General features: G+C 37.2%; 1 protein-coding gene across 1 annotated transcript in view; it reads left to right on the forward strand.

The window, feature by feature from the left end:
* Positions 1-18,394, forward strand: part of DNAH8 (dynein axonemal heavy chain 8) — a 248,175-nt gene that overhangs the window by 11,481 nt on the left and 218,300 nt on the right. Inside the window, exons 7-11 of the mRNA XM_081141591.1 lie at positions 3,650-3,826; positions 6,145-6,258; positions 10,751-10,858; positions 14,070-14,171; positions 18,223-18,369. Coding sequence (XP_080997717.1) covers positions 3,650-3,826; positions 6,145-6,258; positions 10,751-10,858; positions 14,070-14,171; positions 18,223-18,369 — 648 coding nt within the window. The remainder of the gene's footprint in view (positions 1-3,649; positions 3,827-6,144; positions 6,259-10,750; positions 10,859-14,069; positions 14,172-18,222; positions 18,370-18,394) is intronic.

The raw sequence follows: 18,394 nt of genomic DNA on the forward strand, positions 1-18,394 counted from the left end.
GTTTTTTGTTTTTTTGTTTTCAGGTCTCTGATTGAGTGATTTTTTTCTACCCTGTCTTCTAATTTGCTGATCTGATCCTCAGCTTTCTCTAATCTGCTGTTTATTACTTCCAGTGTATTCTCTATTTCTGCTATGTCTTTCTTCATTTCTGACTGGTCATTTTTCATAGTTTCCATATCTTTTTTCATGCTGTTGAGCATCCTTACAATCAGTATTCTGAATTCTATATCTGATAGATTGCTTATCTCCATTTCAACTAGCTCTTCTTCTGCAGAATTCTCTTGTTCTTTCATTTGGGGCTTGTTTTTATGTCTCCCCATTTTGGCTGCCTACTTGGGTTTGTTTTTAAGTGTTAGGTAGATCTGCTAGGACTCTCAGTCTTTTTGGAGGGTCTTTGGTACTGGCCACTGCCAAATGCAGTTTGTGACTGGCCTTGAGTAACCTGTTTGGAGCTATCAACAACCCACGGCTTGAGGTCCCCTCTGTTGGGGCTGGGTGCATTTGGACAGGACTGAGATGCACACCAAGTCTTCTTTTCTAAGGCCTGGGTCCCGAAGCAGATCACGCACCCTGATCTCAAAAGCACCCTGATCTCAAAAGACTCAAAGCACCCTGAGGTCTGCCTCTGCCTGCAGACTGATTAATCTGGTTCTCTTAATAAGCCCCAGGTTTTAGAAACATCTCTGGGCAGGGGGAGAGGCTTTCCAGCAGGGTGGGGCAATTGCTTCCGCCCTCAGGCAAAAGCCAAAAATTTGCCGCCCAAGAAAGATGTCCTTCACAGTCTAGGGGAATGACTCAGCACAGGAATCCAGATGGGTGTCCCCGATCTCACTCTCCAGAGCCCATAACGGCAGACTCTCTTCACACAGCTCCAGTCCACTCTGCCCTCCCTTTGCTGGAGCCCAAGGTGAGTGGCTGCACATGAAACATTGTGTATTGGCTCTTTAAGAGGGTGCCTGCGGTTCTAGCTGCCTCTCCCTGGCAGACAGAAACCCAACTGATTTTCACAGTCAGATGTTATGTGGGCACCTTTCTCAGTTCTTGTGCTCTTGGCTGGGAAGCCCAGCCTGGGGTTTAGGCCCCAGAGTCCTCAGTGGAACCCCCCACAGCTGAGCTATCCCTCCGGACCTTCAGATGCTGCCTTTGGGAGTCCAGCCAGCCCTGTCACGTCCGCACTTCCAACCAGTCTCTATGCGGTCTCCACTTTTCCTCCTTGGTTATGAGGGTGCTTTCCAGCTAGTCTTCAGTTGGTTTTCAGAATGGTTTTTCTACGTTTTAGTTGTAAATCCAGATTGGTCCCAGGAGAGTTTCAGTGTAGTAATATCTTCTTAAACAAGATACAAAACCCAGAAGCCATTAAAGAAAAAAGTGATAGATTTGGCTACATTAAAAAAAAATTATTAACATCCATATGGCAAAAACCACCATAAACAAAGTTAAATGACTTTCTGGGAGGAAATATTATCAGCATGTCTAACAAGGAATTAGTATCCATAATATATAAAGACCTATAAGTCATTAATAAATGGGCAATTCAGAGAAAAATAGGCCAAGGATATGAACAGTGTTATTTAAGGAACGTACGTGGAGACGTTGGGCTTGGGAAAAAAGGGGGTGTAGGAGTGACAGGGTATTTTCAACTGTTTGATGGAATTTAATGTGAGATTAAACTTGTACCAAATAGTCCTAGAGGGCAGAAGTAAGACCAGAGAGAGTGATGGTTATAGGGCAAGAGATGGAAATAGAATGTGCTGAATTCCTAGCTGGATTATCATCTATGAATAATGTAACAGGAATTAAACATCAAAAGGGTCATTTTATTTAAAATTTAAAAGTTAATTTTAAGGTCCATTTTCATTCTTTAATTCAGCTGTTCAAATTATATAGATGTTCAGCCATTTAAAAAAGCTTAAATTATATCTAGTATCCTCTATTTGAGGAGGTAGAGAAGCTTGTAATTAGGAAGAGTTCCATAAACCATGGTTAAAATTGAAAGATTTTATGGATTCAAAATAGAACTTTCATAGGTTATAAAAGTCAACTATGTATTTTATCTCATGTAGCCTTAAAAATTCCATCATAGTTTAAGTTATGAAAAGTTATAAACATTAATACTTTAAACAAAAATAAATATAAAAAAAAGTTATAAACATTAAAAACACCTCTGTAGCTGACATTAAACAGATTCTGTTTTCCATATTTGCTTCAGATCTTTATTTTCACTAAAGTCTTACCCTTTCTTCTCTCTCCCTTTGTATAACCAGTATCCTGATGTTATTGATTCCAACCGTTTCTCAAAAGGTTTACACTTTTATTGCATTTACAAATTTATAAGCTTTATATTATAGATAGAAATAAATTATACATATACTGTGTATTTGTGTTTAAAATCTTTACATAAATGCTATAATACCAATAAGGAATTCTCTTTCATTCATGTTGGTACAAGTAAATTTTAATTTAAGTCCTCATCCTCGGATGTTTTTTTTCCATTGTTTTTTGGAGAGAGTGGAAGGAGGGGGGAGAGAGAGGGAGAGGGTAGAGAAAGAGAGAGAGAGAAACATTGATTTGAGAGAGACACATTGATTGGTTGCCCCCCACACCTGCCCTCACCCGGGCCGGGGATTGAACCAGAGATCCTTTGGAGCATGGGCCAGTGCTCTAGCCACTGAGCCATACCAGCCAGGGCTGGGACCCCTTTTTTATTCCACTGGTTTACTTATTTGTTTTTGTACTTAATATCATGCTGCTTTTATTTCTGTAGCTTTTTACTAAACCAACATTTGGTATGGCAAGTCCCTTTCTGTATTTTCCTTCAAAATTGCACTGATTATTTCTGGTTAATTGTTCTTTCAAATTAGTTTGTAAGTATCATCAAAGACCCTTTTGAGATTTTGGTTGAAAGTTCATTGAATGTATATATTAATTTAGAGAAAAGTGCCATCTTTATATTATTGAATTTTTCCATCCATGAACATGGTATATCTCTCCATTTATTTAGGTCTTTTGTGTGCTGGAAGTAAGTTTTCTAATTTTCCCCAAAAATATCTTACCCATCTTTTGTTAATCTCTCAGTATCTTATCATTGTTATTATTTGTTATAGCAAATGCTATATTTTTATATTTACATTTTTAGAATGTTATATGGTTTATAAAGAAATGCTACTGAAATGCTACCGATATTTATGTATACATCTAGCAACCTCACTTTTATTAACTATAAAAGTTTGTCTTTAGATATTCTTGAATTTTTAGAATGTGGTCAACCGTATTAGCTGTAGTTATTCCATCTTCGTTTTTTCATTTCCAATTATTATTGGAATTCTTTTGTTTACTTATCTTCTTTTGGAATCTCCATTACCAGGTTGAATGGAGGTGGGTGATGATAGTGGCAAAGTTGTCTTGTCCTTGGTTTTAAAGTGATATTTTCTAAAATTTCACCTTTAAGTCTGTTTGCTATAGATTTTTGGTAGCTAGGTACTGTTTATCATGTTAAAGAACTTCCCATCTATTCTTAGTTTGCTAACAGTTTTAAACATTCCTCAGTGTTGAATGTCATTCATACTTTTTGCTTCCTTTGAAAAGATGAAAGTAATGAGCTTTTACAAGAAAGTAACATTTCTATATTCTGTGAATTTTTTGATTGCAGGTACTTATTGAGAGTGAGCAGATGAGGAAAGAAGCTGATGACTCAGGCCCACTCACTGAACTGGAACACTGGAAACGCATGTCAGCCAAATTCAATTATATCATTGAACAGATTAAAGGGCAAAGTTGTAAGGCTGTCATAAATGTGCTTAATGTTGCACACTCCAAACTATTAAAGGTAAAAGGCCTTGAATTTTAAAGTTTGGTGTACTTCAGAACAACCAACTGGAAAATTACCCTTGTTGAACTGCTTCTCTGCATCATATATGGAAATCATATATGTAAAAGTATTAAACTTTGAGTAAGGGTTTCTCATATGCTACAGTTACTTCCAAAGAGGAAAAGGAAGTATAGAAATGAAGATTTAGTCCTCAATATTTTGCACACCAATTTTGACCATACTACTGTGGGATGATTGCCACTGATTTTTAAATTGTTTTTGAAATTGTAAATCAACAGGCTCCTTGAGGTAAAGAACTGTATAGAGAGTCAAAAGGAAAAATGTCCTCTTATCATCTCATTCCCACTATCTTACCTTTTTCCCTAGAGGTCATCTTTACTGACAGTTTGGCTTAGTTCTTTCCAGTTCCTTTTCTTTTTCTCTACTCTTCCTCCCCTGCACCTCTGCTAGCCACCATACTGTTGTCTATGTCTGAGTTAAAACAAGTCTCTCTTAATGACACACCCTTCCACCTCACAACTGTTCCGGAATAAGTACATAGAGACAACCAGTTTTTTAGGGTTTTTTAAAAAATTTTTTTATATATCTTTATTGATTTCAGAGAGAGGGCAGCAGAGGGAGAGATAGAAACACCAATGATGAGAGAGTCATTGGGGATCGAGCCCGCAACCCGGGCATGTGCCCTGACCGGGAATCGAACCTCGATCTGGATCCTAGGTCTATGCTCAACCGCTGAGCCACGCCCGGCCGGGCTAGTTGTTGTTTTTTTTAAAAAAAATACACCTTCTGCGATATTTGTATATTAGCATACTACATACATATGAAATTACATAGTTTTGTGTTTCTATTTTCTTATAACATAGTGTCATAGTGTGTTTTTCTTCAACTCCTATTCCCCCCAATAGCATGTCTTAGAGTTATATCTGTTGGATCGAGCCATGTAGTTTTCCATAATTTAATATACCAGGTTTTGTCTAATTATTTTCCTGTTTATAGACAGATTCTTTTCTCTTTCCCCCCCCCAACAGTCTTGACATATAATTCACATACTATTTATTTCTCACGTTTAAAATGTGTAATTCGTTGGTTTTTAGTATATTCACAGAGTTGTGCAGCCATCACCATGAGCAATTTTAGAACATCTTCATCACCCTAAAAAGGGACCCTGTACACTTTAGCTACCACCTCCCATCTCCACCTGTCTCCCTCCCTCCACCCCAGGGCTAAGTAACTACCAGTCTACTTTTTATCTCTATTGGCCTGTTTTGGACATTTCATATAAATGGGATCATTTTTACTGCTTCTTTCACTTAGCATAATGTTTCCAAAGTTTATCCATGTTGTAGCATGTGTTAGCACTTCATTCCTTTTTACAGCTGAATAATATTCCATTGTAGATGATATCACATTTTATCAGTTTATGGACATTTGGGTGGTTTCCACTTTTTTGCTATTGTGAGCAATGCTGCTATGAACGTTCTTGTACAAGTTTTTGCATGGAGATATGAAGTAGTAGTAGAATTTCTGGGTCAGATGCTAACTCTGTGTTTAATTTTTTGAGGAAAATTGTCCCTTTTCTATGTGTTCACAAACATTGCTGCAGTTAAAACGTATATATGCATACATGCAAGTATTTCCCTAGGGTGTATACTCTACCTTTGTCAATACTTATTATCAGTTACATTTTTTTCTCCAGTCTGATGTGGAAAATGGCTTTTATTTGACTTTTCCTTATCAATAGTGAAGTTGGTCATCTTTTAAAGTTTATTGGCTGGGTATTTGCATTTCCTCTCTTGTGAACTGGCTATTTTATCTTTCCCCCATTTAAAAAATTCAGAAATTATTTTTTGCTGGTTCTAGGAGTTCTTTATTATTATTACTATTAATCAGTTGTTACATATGTTGAGTGAGGCAGCCCACCATGGTCCCTGAGCATCTCTGGGCATTCTTGGTGGATATGAAAATTTCGCTTTGCTGATAAGGAATATTTTCCTGGAGTAATATTCTGTTTTCATAATTTGACTGATACTTGAATACCCAGAATAATGTAAATAACGAACCTACAAAAGTCACTCTAAATAGAAGCAGATCCAGTAATTACCGGTGGAATGAATCTTCAGTTTTAGTACACCATTTAAGGTGTTTATAACTTTAAATCTTAAATAATATGACAAAAACTTACATCAATCACATTTAAGTATCTACTACTTTAGTATATACATGATTAAAGAAGAGAGCTTGAATTTCTTGGTTAAACTTTAGCACAGTTATATATTTGGATGTGTCATAGAATTCTCATACATTTTTTTTCTTAGAATTGGCGTGATTTGGATGCAAGAATCACAGATACAGCAAATGAATCAAAAGATAATGTCAGATATTTGTACACTCTAGAAAAAGTATGTCAACCTCTCTATAACTATGACCTAGTAAGTATGCTTTTAAAAGTCTGACCTCATTTGTGAATTAAGACAGATATACTCGTTATTTCACAAGTGACATTCCGTCATCTCTGTTGTATTCTGTATTAGGAAGCAAGTCAGGAGGGCCAGTGCGCACTCAGGAGAGGGTTTATAGAAGAGTGCGAGTACCGTGAGAATGAGCATCACTGGGGCCGCCTTTGAGGCTTCCTCCCAGTTTAGAGATTAGATCTAAAGTCGTGATGACATAGTGACTTTACCAGCATCACTCAAGCTAGACAGTGATGTGGGACAGGGCCCATCTTCTAGTATCTAACCTACTTTTCTTGCAATATTTCTCTAGAGTTCCTTTAAAGGACATATTAGGCCCAGCCGGGTGTGGCTCAGCAGTTGAGCGTCAACCTAGGGTTCGATTCCCAGTCAGGGCACATGCCCGGGTTGCGGGTTCGATCCCCAGGTGGGGGCATGCAGGAGGCAGCCGATCAATGACTCATCATTAATGTTTCTCTCTCTCTCCCTCTCCTTTCCTCTCTCTGAAATCAATAAAGATATATTTTTAAAAAAAGGACATTAGTACTCCTGTTTGCTTTTACTTTTCTAAAATTTATATTAGTTTTTGATTCATAAATTATCTGGTAATTCATAATGTTTTATATGAAATACCAAAACTAAAGTGAACTCTCTATCCTTTAGATAGAGGGGAAATCAAGGAGACCAGTATTGAGAACTTATGGCAGTTGTAGTTTTAAAGATGTCCACAGTCTTGAGAACTCTGGCCTTTCATTATAGGCATTGTAGGCGTTTCCATATATTTTCATTCTATATTCACATCAGTCCTCATTTTAAAGACAAGTATAAGTGATGGGAATGAATTTAAATCCAGCACTCTTTGGCATTATAGGCTGTATTTTTTCCCCATTTCATTTTGCTGCCTCTTCAAAATATTCTCTAAATTAAAATGCTCTCAAAATAGTTTATATTAGTGTCTGATATACATATTCAGCATTCTCCATTCTAATTTTTGAAGAGCTAGTCAAATCTTCCACACACATAGCACCACTGGCCATCTGGCTGGTTAACCAGCCTTTTTTGGGGGTAGGGTAAATGCTGGTTTCATCCTAGAGGCAGGGACAGGGGAAGAGTCTTTGTCCCATATCAATTTAGATTTGGAGAAGAGGGATGTGTAAGGACAGTTTGTACCCATCCCAAGAGGGTATTGGTAGACAAAGAATTTAATGTGGGTGGGGAGGGAAAGGTGGCTTGAGAGTTCTGAGCAGGTGCAATTCTTAACTGCCATGTGGGAATCCATCATCTATCAGGAAGCACCATGAAAGAGGATAGGAAGCCTTCTCAGAAGCAGTCTTAATTGATTCCATAAAGAGATGATGGACTTTAATTTATTTACAACTTGTTGTTTATAAAGAAAAAGTATGATTTTATTAAACTTCACTCTCTGTTCACTTCTACCCATAGTACCAGCAACTGGACTTCTGTTGGGAACCTTTTGAAAATCTGTTTCACATAAGAACATCTTAGGTGTTTCTGGGTATATGACTATGAGTAAAAAACCCCAGATTATATGGTGATAGAGAAATATGACTGTTGCTTGGCTCACTCTACCTCACTGACTCAGTTCCTCAGCTTTTAACATGTGCAATTGAAATTTGTGTCTAAGAAAAATTAGGATTATCACATGTCACAAGGATTTGGGGTTACAAGAGCTGAAGAAACAAATATTAAATACACATATACGCAGTGCCTGTTCTGGAAGGACTACCTACAAGTGGCTCTTGATGTAAAAAATCATAGATGAAGCTAATACAGCAGAATGTTTACATTTGCCAAATCTGGTGATGGGAATAGATGATCATTAGACTATTCTCTTCCCTTTTCTATATATTTAAAGCTTTTCATTATATAAAGTAAACTTGGAAAAAAGATACAATGGTTTTTATTGTTATCAAGACCTCTAAATTTTAAGGTATACTGATTTCAACTTCTTGGTTCAAAAGACTTGCTTAAATTCACACGATTTTCAAATCTTTTAGTTCTGCCTTCCTCTTATTCCGGTAATTTATAAAACTTTGTTCAATTGTTCTAGTCAAGAATGTACATTATTACTGTTATTACTATTATTTTATTGTTATTGAGCTTTTTACATTCTCTGGTACCGGAATGTTTCAAACATTTTCTTTTGAAATTAGAGCAGTGCTAATAGTATCGACTCATATCATTCCTTTCCCTCATACACCCACTATTTTTGTAGTTTCAAAAATTATTTTCTTGTCATTTTCTTTATTCTTAATAAGCAACCAGCAATTTCTGTTAAAGTGGAGAGGACTCATGCTTCCGTTTCTCATTGAAAACTTTTATGAATTTTATGTTTAATGTTTTCTTTTATCATCCTGGTGTTGCAGTTTAGGCATATTTACTGTTACATATTTTACATATAAAATGCCTGAGCACTGTATAGAAATTGGTAAGTACTGTGCACTCAAGCAGCTAGTATTATAAATAATGACATTTAAAATTTAGATGAAGGGCATTTTCCTGATGGGCCCATTTGATGCTATCCCTGAGCCTTCTTCGTTGGAGTTAGGGGTACTTTGTAGACTTGCCTTGTTGAGAGTGGCAGGGACTCCTTCTGGGTACATTTTTTATTAGAATCTTTTTTGATCTGCAGATAGCATATAATATGAATTCTGACATACAAGGTTAACTATGAAATAATGTCAATTTTCATAAACTACATACAATTGATTTAATTATGTCATTGTTACACCTCATACCTAGGACATATATACATGAATTAGTAGTTGTTCTTGATTTTAGTAATTCCATTGCCATTTTAAGAATCTTTTGTCTATTTATGTTGTCCTAACAATGAAAAGACATGCTTCTTGAGGGCAGGAGCACCGTTGCCCTTATCCTTGGTGATTTACATCACAGTGAAAAGCAGGTCTCCAAAATCTCAGGCATAAAACTATGGTTATGTTACAGCCTTGGAACCTTGAACAAGGTACTTGACTTCCTCTCTATTTTCTCATGTATAAAATGGGAATAATAATATTTTATATTTCTAAAACTTTTTTTATATTTTAACATCTGTATTCAGAGCATATCTTATAGTCATTGAGTTTTATGAATTATTGTGGATGTGACTTGACACCACCTTAGATTATTGTCTCCCTGAGGGGTAGTGTTTTGTGTTTTGTACCATTGGTGTGAATTCAGACAGCAGTGAATGAGTACCAGCTTGTGTACAGATTCTCAGGGGAATTTAGTTTCCCTCCCTCCTTCAGGGAGTGGGATTGGGACATGTAAGGTTTGTTCCTATCTTTTTCTCTGTGGCTCCTTTATTTCATGCTTACCTTTACGGGGGGGTGTAGCCATCTGGTGGTTTAGTTGAATGTGGAAGTGAGATGCCCCATCTTGGACACTTTTTCCTTTCTCAGTGTCGTGTAAAGTAATGGGACAATACAGTCTTGCAATCACTGATGTCTTAGCTGTGATGAAATAAAACCTATCTTAAGCGGTCATTTTCAGCATAAATTACTAGATGAAGCTCTCCTAGTGTCTAGCACATAGTAAGTATTCAGTGTACATTAGCGATTGTTCTCTGTTTGCACTTGTTCTGCTCTGCTCTGTGCTGTTCTGCTTGTTTAACTTGTTTTACCTCTCTTCTACTTTGCCATGACCTCCTTCAGAATAGGTTCCTTATGTTTGAATTTCATGCAGTATTCTCAGAACCTAGTGGCACTTAGTATGTTTATTGAAAGGTGAATTGAATTGAGTACATGGAAATGAGTTCTGGTTTAATCTCTGTTTTTAACTAGCTTTCTGACCTAAGTAAGTCACGTTACCCCTCAAGATATTAGTTTGTTCACCTTTAAAAAGAACAGCTTGAACTATTAATCCTTAATATCATGTTCACTTCTAAAATTTTATTTTATTTTATTTTTTCAATCATCACCTGAGGATATTTTTACATTGTTTTTAAACAGAGTAGAAGGGAGAGAGCGCGGGGGGGGGGGGGGGGGGCAGGGAGAGAGAAACATCGATGTGAGAGAGACTCATCAGTTGGTTGCCTCCCCCACACACACCTACCAGGCTCCGGAATGAACCCGCAACCCAGGTACATGCCCTTGACCAGGAATCGAACCCTCGACCCTTTGGTGCTCGTACCAGCACTCTAACCACTGAGCCACATTGGCCAGGGCTTAAATTTTATTTTTAAATAAACTTTTAAGCAACAATAACACCAAATTCTCTTCACCCAGTTTCTCCTGTTAACATCTTGAATTCCCTTGGCACATTGGTCAAAACCAATGTCCTCTTTCTGTTCCAGGATCCAGTCTAGGATACCGCGTTGCATTTAGTAAAATTCACCTTTAAGATTAAAATGTTATATTATGTATTTTAGAGTTTTGAATATTATAGGATATTGGTCATTAAACCTATAAATATATGATGGAATTCACTTGATGTACTTCAATTTTAGGTTTCCATGGCACATGGAATACAAAATTTGATTAATGCCATTAGAATGATTCACAGTGTGTCAAGATATTATAATACCTCAGAAAGAATGACCTCGTTGTTTATCAAGGTAAGCTTTGAAGAGAAGACATCACACATGCCCCTCTGTGAAAAAGTTAATAGTGCTCTCCCCCTGACCCAGAAAAGGGAAATGGGAAGTTTGGGTGCTTCTCAGAATTCTGGATTTTAATACTTCCAGTGGACAAGAAAAGAAAGGTGTTGACTGGAGTTAGTTGTACTTAATTGAAGGAGTACTTTTCTCCTTGTCAGAGATAAGCATCCAGGCTTTTTGTTTAAATGTAGCTGGTGACTTTATCCATTCCAAATAGTTTTGCTCAAGAGTTAAGATTTGTGTCCACTATTAGCAAGGTTTCTTTAGCTACCTCCCCAGCACTGCAGTTTGTGTAAAATCTCTCATGTAATGTCTTATGGTTAATTATTTTAAATAATTTGAAAAATCATCCAAGAAACATATGAATAGAATTCCTTTGAAAATGATTCAAGCAGAATATAACTAACATTCACATTTCAACTTAAAAAAATCAAAGGATAGATTTAATCATTATCTATGTCCTCACCAAGGCAAGAACCTTAGGATTCTTCCCGGTGACTTGTCTCCCTCCTTCCTGCTATTTATGTCCCACATTGAGATTTCTAGTTCCATATTATTGTTAATAATTTTTCAACATTATGAATCAACAAGTATTCAGACTAAAATTTAAGTAGAGTTTCTTTGATCACCTCTGTTTTCTGATTTCCACATTTTCCTCTATTGTGGATTCATTATTTTTTAAAAATTTATTGATTTTTTAGAGAGAGAGAGAAAGGAGGAGGGAGAGAGAGAGGGAAACATCAATTTGTTGTTCCGCTTATTTATGCATTAATTGGTTGCTTCTTGTATGTGCCCTAACCGGGCATTGAACCCGCAGCCTAGGTGTATCGGGACAACGTTCTAACCAACTGAGTGACCCAGCCAGGGCAATTCATTATTTCTTTTGCTGAAAAAAATCCTCAGGTGGTTTTTTCAGAGAGGGTCCATGTATGGGCAACCTCCAGAGTTCCTGCATGTCTGAAAATACCTTCATTTTGTCCTACCACTGAAATATTAGTTTGACTGGAATTCTAAGTTCAGTGTAATTTTCTCCTGGGACTTTGAAGATATTGTTGTCTACTATACAGTATTGTTGATGAGAAAATTGACATTTATCAATGTCAAATTGATAATTTTTACATTTATTTACATTGGTTCTTTTTACATTTATCTCGTTCTATAGTTGCTGGATGGTATCAGTGCGAAGACTTTTGTCCCTCTTTTTCCTGGGAAATTACCTCTTTTGCCTTTGATCATTCCTTGCCCACCTGTGCAGTTTATTCTTGCCCTCTGAATCTAACTTCTATTTCTCTTAACTATTTTATTTTTTTGGTCCATCTTTGCCTTTTGACCTTTCAGCTCACTCGTGTTATTAATTTATGTCCTAATTGCTTCTCAGCCCATCAATAGATTTTAAAAAAATTGGCAATAAAAATTTCAGTTTTCGAGTTCTCTAGTTGTTCTCATGATGTAAAATCCTCTCATTTCTTTCTCATGAATTAATTTGTTAATAAAAGATATTTTAAAAGATTGTACATGTATCTCTTCTGCATTTCCTAGCTTTGTTGAGTGCACTGCCCCTCAACAAAGGGCTTGGTGGTTCTTGGTTGTCTGGCCATCTTTGGATTTGAGATTCCTAATTTGACTCCCTGTTCTGTCTCTTGCAGGGGAGGGGTGTGACTTACTTTGGGAGGGCAGTGTGAATAGCATTTTCTCTGAGATGTCCTCCTGGTGTGTAGGAGCCACCTGGGGCGCAGCCACACCTCTCCAAGACTGTTGTTCACACTTATGGCTTTGTCCTTTCAGCATATGTCCCTTTGCCTGCTGTACCAGTTGTTCCAAATGCAGTGTGCAGGGTTACAACTGAAGGTCGCTTCACATCGTCTCCCATCTTGAAAATTTCCCATAATTGGTTCACCTTCACAATAACCTTCTCCAGATTTGGGTTCTGGTTTTCTCTAGTCTTTTTTTTCCTTCTATATATTTGATCCCATGTGCTTCCCACATTTTAGGAATTCTCCAAAATTTCTGTGTGTCAGGCTGCCATCTTTTTTTAAAATTTTAATTTAATTTAATTAAAAAATATATATATCGTTATTGATTTCAGAGAGAGGAAAGGAGAGGGAGATAGAAACATCAATGATGAGAGAGTTATTGATCAGCTGCCTCCTGCACACCCCCAACTGGGGATCGAGCCCACAACCCAGGCATGTACCCTGACCGGGAATTGAACCCCGATCGCCTGGATCCTAGGCCGATGCTCCACCACTGAGCCACGCTTGGCCGGGCCATCTTTGTTTTTTGAATCCTTACTAGAGGATATTTTTTCTATTGCTTTTCAGAGAGAGTGGAAGAGAGAGAGAAAAACATTGATATGAGAGAGATACATCGACTGGTTGCCTCTTGCATGGGCTCCAACTGGGGCCAGGGATCGAGCCTGCAACCAAGGTACATGTCCTTGGCCGGAATTGAACCTGGGACCCCTCAGACGGCGGGCTGATACTCTAACCACTGAGCAAAACTGGCCAGGGAAAGCCTGCCATCTTTATCTAACTTCTGGACCATCTAAGTACCCGTCTTGATTTTTTTCACTGTTTTGAAAAAAATAGTGAAATATTTTTTCACTAATAGTGAAATAGGGGGTTTGAGAGGTAGTGAACTTGATATTTGGTTTGCATGTTGAAGGATGGTAACATAGTCTGATCAAGTCACACTTAGTCTTGATTAAGACCTAATAAGAGGAGAGCCCAGCCAGGCATGGCTCAGCGGCTGAGTGTCGACCTAGGATCCAGGCGATCGAAGTTCGATTTCTGGTCAGGGCACATGCCCGGGTTGTGGCCTCGATCAATGACTCTGTCATCATTGGTGTTTCTGTCTCTCTCCCTCTCCTTTCCTCTCTCTGAAATCAATAAAGATATATTTAAAAAGAAAAAAAAAAACACCTAATAAGAGGAGAAATAGACAAGTGGAAAATATAGTTGATATATGGCCCCAATTACATTCACTTAAATGTAGGTAAACGTGACTTTGTTGTTGTATTGTTTTTGACTGGAATATATACTTCTCTGTCTTATATACTGTGAATAATTTATTCCATAAGTTTACTATTTATCATTTTTAAGCTTGTGATTTTAAAAAAAAATTAAAAATTTATTTCTCTCTAGTTATTTTGGACTAATATTTATTTTAGGTAACAAATCAAATGGTGACAGCATCTAAAGCCTATATTACTGATGGAGGACTTAACCATGTATGGGATCAGGAAACACCACTAGTACTGAAGAAAATTCAAGTTTGTATAAGTATTTTTATTTTCATAAAGTAAAGCTTTCACCATCTGGTCCAATTTTGTTTACTTTGTTCCTGCACAAATCATGTTAATTTTTAAATTTTTTATTATTGGCTCTATTACAGATGTCCCCCATTTCCCTCCCTTTTCTCCCTCCACCCTGCCCCTGCCCCTCCTAGGCCTTTACCACATATTGTTTATGTCCATAGGCTGTGTATATATGCATATATATTTTCTGGTTGATCTTTTCGCATCCTCCCCACCCTTTTCCTCCCTGAGATCTGTCAGGCTGAGCATGTTAATTTTGATAAAACATTGAACAGAGTAGCCTGAGAATATAAAAAGAACTTCATTAAAATTACCTAATTCCATTTCTATTCAGTGCTCCTTTTAGGGTGTAATTTAATCCCCATCTTCTCCATGGCTGCCTTTGTCAGACACCTCTTGTGTGCCATGTCATGTACTCTGGCTCTCACCTTTCATCCCAACCCATTAATTTCATTTTCTTGCCTTTTTGCATTGGCTAGGACTGCTCTACATCCTTAAAAAGACATGGTGATAGTTGGCATCTGATTTCGATCTTCTTTTGAAATAGAATGTTTCTAGCATTTCCCCATTTAGCCTGATGCTTTTGTACATTTTAAATATATTTTTAATTTTATTCCTAGTCTTAGTACAAGGAGTTATCTTTTAAAGTTTTGAATGAGGATGCTTATAAGAGTTTCCTCTTCAGTCTGTTAATGTGATGGATGAGATACTTAGGCTTTCTAAAATGAAACAATCTAATATCCATAGGATAAACTCCCCTTGGTCGTGGAATAATAATCTCTTTTTAAACACTCAAATTCGGTTTTCTACAATTCTGTTTAGGACTTTTTAAAATGATATTCATGAGGGAGACAGTCTGTAATTTTCCTTTCTCAGACTGTCCTTTGTCAGTATTTTTGCACTGAAGTGTCAGAATGAGTAGGGGTGGAGGAGGGGAAGGAAGTATTCCCCCTTTTCTATTCTATGGATACGTTTGGAGAGAATTAAAGTGATCTGTTGTTTTAAATCTGAAAGAAATGACCACACCAAGAATTGGCTGTCTGCATGTGCTGGTTCCTGGGCTTTGTAGAGTCAAGGCACGAGACTGGGCCTGGGAAGTGGAGCCAGAAAAGATGCCCACTGCCCTCTACCAAGGACTTGAACTACTGTGCTCTGACCACTGGAATTCTGGAGGGTGAGAAAGAGTTGTCAGGGGAAACAAAAGATGAAGAATTACAGTTAGGTAGTTTCTATTGCTGAAAATACCTGATTCCAAACACTGGAAGAACCAGGATCATAAGTGGTTTTTGGAGTTGGCCATGTGTGATACAAAGTTACAGAGATACACCAAAGCAGCTTATAAAACAATGGTTTGAAAACATCACCAGAAGCAGCTGATAAACCAATAAAAAGAGAAAATGGCTGCCACACTTGCAATACTAAAGCTATGAAGTGTCTGATCCAGCGAAAATGGGAGCATTGAGCAGTGTAGACCTTACTTTTGATAACTCAATTCCTTCTAAAAGTGAAAAAAAGAGCAATTTCTTTGAAGCATTCCCCAAAGTGGTTGACAGGAATTCCAGATAGTCTAAAAAAAAAAAGTTCCTAAACTTGGTGATATGAATTTACTATTTGAAGATGTAGAGACATTTTATTCCTTCTGGTATAATTTTTATTCTTGGAGAGAATTTTTTATTTAGATGAAGAAGAAAAAAAAGCCAAAAGTCATATTGAGAAGAGAGAGATTGAAAATTTGAAGAGAGCAACAAGGGCGCAAAGAAAAAAAGAAATGGACCTAAAAGGAGTTGATAATGCACATAGCTGCAAGGCAAGGATAACAGCATCCAAAGAAAAAGCCAAACCCAAAGCCAAAGTCAAAAAGGAGCCGGGAAGAAGGCAAATGCAGAAGGGAAATGGAAGAAGCGAGAAGCTAAAGAAAAAGACGAGCTGAATGAGAAGGTGCCTGGATAGCTGAGAGGGGAGGAAATTAAATGAGCATTATTGGCAAAGAAGGACAAAGTTATTCAGAAAAAAGCCATTAAAAGAGAAAGGCAATGTCAAATCATTGTATTGTACACATGAAACTAATATAATTTTATATGTCAGTCATCTCTCTGGAATAAAAGGGAAAGGCAGCAGGAACTTTGAAATTCATGGAAGACCTGGAATCACTTGTCTGATAATGAGACGGAGCAGGTTAAAATGATGATGAAGTGAAAAAGCTTTGCAAACTATCCAGCTTATAGGACTTAAACACCATATTTTCTATAAAAGAAGTAGGGATGGCTGCTCTGGTAAAACAGAAGAAATAAATGAGCAAATTAGAAAAGAGAAAGAGGAAACAAGGCTTGTATGTGACAAGCATCTAAAAATGCAGAGAAGGTGGAAATGGCAGGAAAAATTGGTCAGAAGAGGATTGATCTGCAATTACTAATTAAAGCTGTGAACCTCTTCCTTGCTGGAACAAATTCAGGACAAAAAATTATCACCAATTATATGAACATACATTCTTCTTCCAAAGAAAAGAATCTTCAAAATTTCACCCTCATCAAAAAGATGACACACTACATAGAGTAATGCCTCAAGTTGACAATACAGCACCTTTGGAACAATTTGAAGATCCATGCACAGATTTCATTTCTTGGACAACAGAAAAATAGACACTTTTGGAACAAGCTTTGAAAACACATCCAATAAATACACCTGAAAGATGAGGGGGGGAAAATAGCAGAAGCAGTGCCTGACAGACAAAAAAAGCACTACCTGAAATAACACTACGCAACTTGTTGAGATGATAAAAGCAAAGAAAGATGCTCAAGAGAAAGTGCTTAATGCAAGCAGTGCTGCAAAATGACTTAATGGCAATCTTAGTTGTGTGTGCATTTAAAAAATAAAACTGAAGAATAAAATACCTAGGAATAAACTTTACCAAGGAGTGAAATATCTGTACTATGAAAACTATAAGACATAATTGAAAGAAGTTGAAGAAGACAGAAATGGAAAGGTATCTCATACTTATGAATTGAAAGAATTAACATTATTAAAATGTCCACATTACTTAAAGCAGTCTACAGATTCAATGCAAATATTAATATCCCAATGACATTTTTCACAGAAATAGAACAAAAAAACCCCACAAAATATATGGAACCACAAAATACCCCAAATAGCCAAAGCAATTCTGAGAAAAAAAATGAACAAAGCCAGAAGTATCACACACTCTGGTTTTAAACTATACTGCAAAGCTATAGTAATCAAAACAGTACGGTATTGGCAGTAAAGCAGACACACAGACCAATGGAAAAAAATTGAGAACCCAGAAATAAAACCCATAAATATATGGACAACCAATTTATGACAAAATAGCAGGTTAAAATGATGGATAGTTTTGCAAGAACCATGCTGAAGCACCACACAACCATCTGCACAGGCAACACACTCTACGAGTGGACTCAACAGGCACCAGAGCCCCGCTGGAGCAAGTCCTGCTGATGTGCAAGCAGCAGTCAGGGCTCAGCCACAACAGTAGGGTACACACGACACATGGTAGGCATTGATAAACTTTTGTTGAATAAGTGAAAAATGATCAGGGACCTTCTGTAGTAGGTGTCCTGTATGGCCCAGTGGCACAGCCTCTCTGGTCACCCGAACTGGGCACTCCAGGTATGACCAAATGTGCGTGGGTGATTTGGAGGAAATAATGAGAGTTGTTATTCAAGATAATTGTTATTGTCCACCGTAAAGGAATTGATTGGTGAAGAGGAAGTACTGCAGAGTAATTCCAATTAGATGGTATATTCCATGAGAGCAGGGATCTTATGTAGGGAAAATAGAGAGAATGAAGAGGACGAAAATTTGATGTAAATTAAAAAACAGCATTTCATAGGCCTTTCAATATGTAGGCAGAGAGCTTGAGTTTTTAATGTGAACAGCAGTAGCATTTATTGAGGGGCTTATGTGATCAGCTCTGTGTGAGGGTAGAATTGTCTCACCACTTTTTCTCCCCCATCATTTAATTTTTTCACAGGATTGCATTTTTCTATTTAAGGAATATCAGGCATCTTTTCACAAAACAAGGAAACAGATTTTAGAATCCTCAGGGGAAAAATCTTTCGAGGTTTCAGAAATGTATATATTTGGAAAATTTGAAGCTTTCTGCAAAAGACTGGAGAAGGTAAGCACTGTGCAGTCACAGTATT

Source organism: Miniopterus schreibersii, assembly GCF_964146895.1.
Source record: "Miniopterus schreibersii genome assembly, chromosome: 6".
Classification (NCBI taxonomy): Eukaryota; Metazoa; Chordata; class Mammalia; order Chiroptera; family Miniopteridae; genus Miniopterus; species Miniopterus schreibersii.